The sequence below is a fragment of the Rutilus rutilus genome, assembly GCF_951802725.1.
Source record: "Rutilus rutilus genome assembly, chromosome: 14".
Classification (NCBI taxonomy): domain Eukaryota; kingdom Metazoa; phylum Chordata; class Actinopteri; order Cypriniformes; family Leuciscidae; genus Rutilus; species Rutilus rutilus.
The window spans coordinates 36,077,933-36,082,767 of record NC_140219.1 but is presented as its reverse complement, the minus strand read 5'-3'; the positions used below and the strand labels follow the sequence as shown (position 1 = coordinate 36,082,767).

The following is a 4,835-nucleotide window of genomic DNA, read 5'->3' as shown; positions in this document are numbered from 1 at the left end:
TCGTCTTTAGCATACAATACATTCATTACAAATGTAACTTTAAGTTAAACGTGTGTTTAAACTACACCTGGGGAAACTCACTTCACCTTCAGAGGCTCTGTCAGGGGCAGCTCAGTCTAGTCGGGTTGCAGGACCACCGCACCGCAGCAGACTTGCTGTGTGTGTGAGCCAGACTGAGTGAACGCCGCTCTGCACGTTTGAATCAGGGACGTAACTATTTGAGAGGCAGGGGGAGGGGCGAATAATACATTTAAAATTAAAAATTGAATTGTTCACTTTTGGTAAATGTATTGGACATAGTGGTGGGTTGTTTTTGTAAGTACAGTTTTTGGATCATCAAAGTTAGGGGGGCAGCTGGGGGGGCAAGGCTCTAGAGTGGGGGGGCACCTGCCCCCCCTTGCCCCCCTGTAGATCCGCCCATGATGTCCATTTTGAACACAGTTTACCTGAAGAAATTCTGACGTTCCTGTTTGACCTGTTGGTACACACCCAAAGGTAATCATAAACTCCTCCCTCTTACAACACTAACCAGGAAGAGACTGACTTGTTATTTCTCCTTTCTGTCACACCGACTTTGTCTCAACAAAAGCAATAAAGAATAAGCAATCATTGGAGAACAAAGAGAAAAACTTTACAGAAGGACTTTTGTGATGTTCATTTCTGAACCGACAGCAGATCTTTGATTCTCATCTTGATTCATTTTTGAAACCCGTCGTTCAGGAAGTGAAAGTAAAGTTTAGTTTGCGAGACTCAAACGGTGAAAATGGCTTCAGCAGCTGAAGATGATTATATTTGTCCTGTTTGCTATGAAATCTTCAATGTTCCTGTTTTTCTGTCCTGTAGTCACAGTATTTGTAAAGAGTGTCTACAACAGTTCTGGAAAACTAAGGAAACTCAGGAGTGTCCTGTCTGCAGGAGGAGATCCTCAAAAGCTGATCCTCCAGTTAATCTCACGTTAAAAAACTTGTGTGAGTCGTTCCTGAAGGAGAGAAATGAGAAACGTTCATCAGGATCTGAGGAGATCTGCAGTTTACACAGTGAGAAACTCAAACTCTTCTGTCTGGAGGACAAACAGCCGGTGTGTTTAGAGTGTATTAATTCACAAAAACATGATAATCATAAATTCAGACCCATCAGTAAAGTGGTCTCATCTTACAAGGTAAGACAAATGCTTCTAGTTTCACATGTAAAGAACAATAATTAGTCATAAACATAGATATCATAACATTCATGCATTACTATTTCAATGTCATTTTACTCAACTTAAATGACATTTACTGTGCTGTAAAAGTATTTGCCCATCCTGATTTCTTATGTTTTTGTGTCTCATACTAAATAGTGGGGCCTTTTTCATAGATATCATTATTTTGTAAAAATTATAAATAAAATAAAGAGCACAATTGAGCGGACAATTTTAGTTCAGCCTCATTGGAGGGTTTTCAAGCATGAACTGCCTGTTTAAGGTCCTGCCACATCATCTCAGTTGTGCTTTTTTGAGCCGTTCAGAGGTTGATTTACTCACTATTCTTTGAATCATTGTCTTGTTGCTTGAGCTTCAGTTTGCAGACTAAAGATGTTATATTGTGCTTTAGCATTTTCTGGTAGAAAATAAGAAACTTCAGTTCCTACGATGTTGTTCTTGGCCCTTTGGTGACTTTGAGCCACTTCTGGGAAGGTTTGGTTCTTTGAGTCCAAGAGCCTTTGAAATAGCTTTGTAACCCATCACAGGCGGATGTATTTCAGTCACCGTCTTCATCATTATTCCTGGAGTTTCTTTCACCTTTGTCAATAGTGTGTTACTGTTTAAGACCTTTTAACCAACTTCATGTTGTTGAAAAAGTCCTATTTAAGTGTTTATTTGATTGAACAGGGCTGCAGTGATCAGGACTGGCTGTGTTTAGTCCAGCTGAACAACATTATAAATACAGTTTCAGAGATTTGAGGAATTAGTTACTATGGGGCCAAATACATTATCACGCAGGCCCAGTTAGTATTGGATAACTTTTTTGCTTCAGTAAATAACATTGTCATGGGTGGGGGTGAATACTTTTGCACAGAATTGTATGATCATATCACTGTATTTTCTTCTCTTCACTGTAATCTGGTGTTTAATGTGTTTTTGTTCAATTCTAGGAGGAGCTCAATACAGCACTGAAGTCCTTACAACAGAAACTTCAACACAATGAAAAGAAGAAAGGAGAGTTTGAGAAAACAGCTCAACACATCAATGTGAGGAAACAGAATCAAGAGTCATTTTCATTACAGCTGGAGCATCACTTTATAACGTTATAAATTGATATATTTAATAATGAATTCCAGTTGATTATTTCTGTAAATGACGAGCAGCTTCTGCTTCTGGATCCGTTATATGTCGGGTATCCGAGATTTGTGTTGATTGAGATGATTGAAGTGAATGTGATTTGATTTCAGTCTCAAGCTGAGCACACAGAGCGTCAGATTAAAGAAGAGTTTGAGAAGCTTCATCAGTTTCTCAGAGACGAAGAAGAAGCTACAATCACTGCACTGAGAGAGGAAGAGGAGCAGAAGAAGCAGAGGATGAAGGAGAAGCTGGAGGAGATGAACACACACATCTCAGCTCTTTCACACACAATCAGAGACATGGAGGAGATGATGAAAGACAATGACGTCTCGTTTCTAAAGGTGACAAATCAATCTGGCTTCATTCTTTGAGCAGAAAACAACTTGTATAGAGAGACTCACTGACACTGAGAGTGTTTGATAAGATATTAAAATGTTTTCAAACTCTATATTTTCCAGAACTTTAAGGCCTCAATGGAAAGGTAAGTGAGCTGCTCGTATCTCTTCTCTCAGTGGATCTGAACTCAAATTCACTGCAGTTCTGACTCCTGAATGTTCCTCAGAGTCCAGATCTCACAGCCGGATCCACGGATGAGTTCTGGAGCTTTGATTCATGTGTCGCGTTATCTGGGTAACCTGCCGTTCAGAGTCTGGAAGAAGATGCTGGAAACTGTCCAACACAGTGAGTCTCAGCAGATTTGACACCAGTGCAGAAGATAGTTCAGATATAAACACACACAACATCAACATTTGATAGAAATAGATTTAATAATCACTTAAGTTAATCTGAACTGTATTTCAGGAAATCATCAGATCATACAGCGAACTCATAATGAAAAGTCTATTCCTCATGGTTTATGTTTATATATTAGGATACAATAGTGTTTATTGAATACTGATATTAAACCTGAAGCCTCAATCCACTCTGACAGTAACTGAGAGACCATTGTTATAATTTATGATCTCTTACAACAAAGGAAAAATGTTTAACATTTACATTTCTAACACATCATATCTCATCCTGTAATCTGATGTTATTCTCTTTGCAGCTCCGTTGACTCTGGATCCAAACACAGCAAATCCTCGTCTCACACTCTCTGCTGATCTGACCAGTGTGTCGCTCAGTGATGGAGATAAAACACTTCCTGATAATCCAGAGAGGTTTGACAGGTGTGCATGTGTCCTGGGATCTGAGGGCTTTAACTCAGGAACACACTGCTGGGATGTGGAGGTTGGAGACAATACATTCTGGATTCTTGGAATAACAACAGCATCAAACCAAAGGAAGGGAAAGGATTTCTTGAAGTCTAATGTCTGGGGTGTGTGGTACGTGAACAGCAAATACATCTCACAATCCCCAGAGCAACCCGAGACTCTCTTCACTGTTAAACAGAAGCTTCAGCGTGTGAGAGTTCAGCTGGACTATGGCAGAGGAACAGTGTCATTCTCTAATCCTGTAACTAAAGACCGTCTGTGCAGATTCAGGACATCCTTCACTGAGACTGTCTTTCCATTCTTATTTAATGGCTGCACAACTTCTCCTCTGAGGATCTTACCAGTTAAACTGTTTATTACAGCAGAAAATCACAGTTAAATCTGATTCTGCTTCTAGATTAATACAGTTTTGCAAATTATGCTTCAATAATAACACTGCAATCAAAGAGTCTCATTGATCAATCACACTTCAATGTAAAGTTTAGAACCAAATTAACCCGTGTGTTTCCTTAAGGACATGTTTGTCTCTTTTAATTAAAAAAAAAAAAAGTCCTGTGTTAATGCAAACTGCACAAGTGTGTATTTTATTAGAATTGTCTTCTTTCCTTTCCACATTCTACACAAAATATTTACACTCAGGACCTCAAAGACAAAACTTTCCCCATTGAAACCCATTAAAACTGCCAATTTCTTTTTATCCCAGAGCCATTTAACTATAAAATGATGCAGTCTTTGTTAATAGACTTTTGTTCTGTTGGCCTTTTCTTTTCTTTTATTTATATATATATATATTTTTTTTTTTTTACAAGATGTTGCTGTTTTCTCAGGTTTGGCCTATTGTCACGATTTGGTCTTGTCTTGGTCACGTTTCATGTCTGTCATGTGATCCCCTGTTCAAAGTCATGTGATCCTGCCGTGTGTTCACTTCACAATACAATAAAGACTTAGCAACATTAACAGAATATCACTTCTTTAAAAAGATTTGAAAGAATTTAAAATGTAATTACACTAAAATGTTACAGTACATAAAATATGTTTTCTCATCTACAACAAAGCTAGACTTGTTTTTTCCCCCCACTTTTCCCACAATACCCTTGCATTTATTTAAAGGGATACTCCACTTTTTTTGGAAATAGGCTCATTTTACAGCTCCCCCAGAGTTAAACAGGTGAGTTTTACCGTTTTCGAATCCATTCAGCCGATCTCCGGGTCTGGCGGTACCACTTTTAGCATAGCTTAGCATAGATCATTGAATCGGACAGGACCATTAGCATCTCACTCAAAAAAATGACCAAAGAGTT

General features: G+C 38.6%; 1 protein-coding gene across 1 annotated transcript; it reads left to right on the top strand.

Moving 5' to 3' along the window:
- The first annotated feature begins 511 nt into the window (after nucleotides 1-511).
- Nucleotides 512-4,105, top strand: LOC311303163 (zinc-binding protein A33-like). Its single transcript, XM_084429474.1, has 6 exons — nucleotides 512-1,159; nucleotides 2,134-2,229; nucleotides 2,431-2,661; nucleotides 2,779-2,801; nucleotides 2,883-3,001; nucleotides 3,369-4,105. The coding sequence occupies exons 1-6, from the start codon at nucleotides 764-766 to the stop codon at nucleotides 3,911-3,913; spliced, it is 1,410 nt and encodes a 469-aa protein (XP_084285600.1). The 5' UTR covers nucleotides 512-763; the 3' UTR covers nucleotides 3,914-4,105.
- Nucleotides 4,106-4,835: the final 730 nt, after the last annotated feature.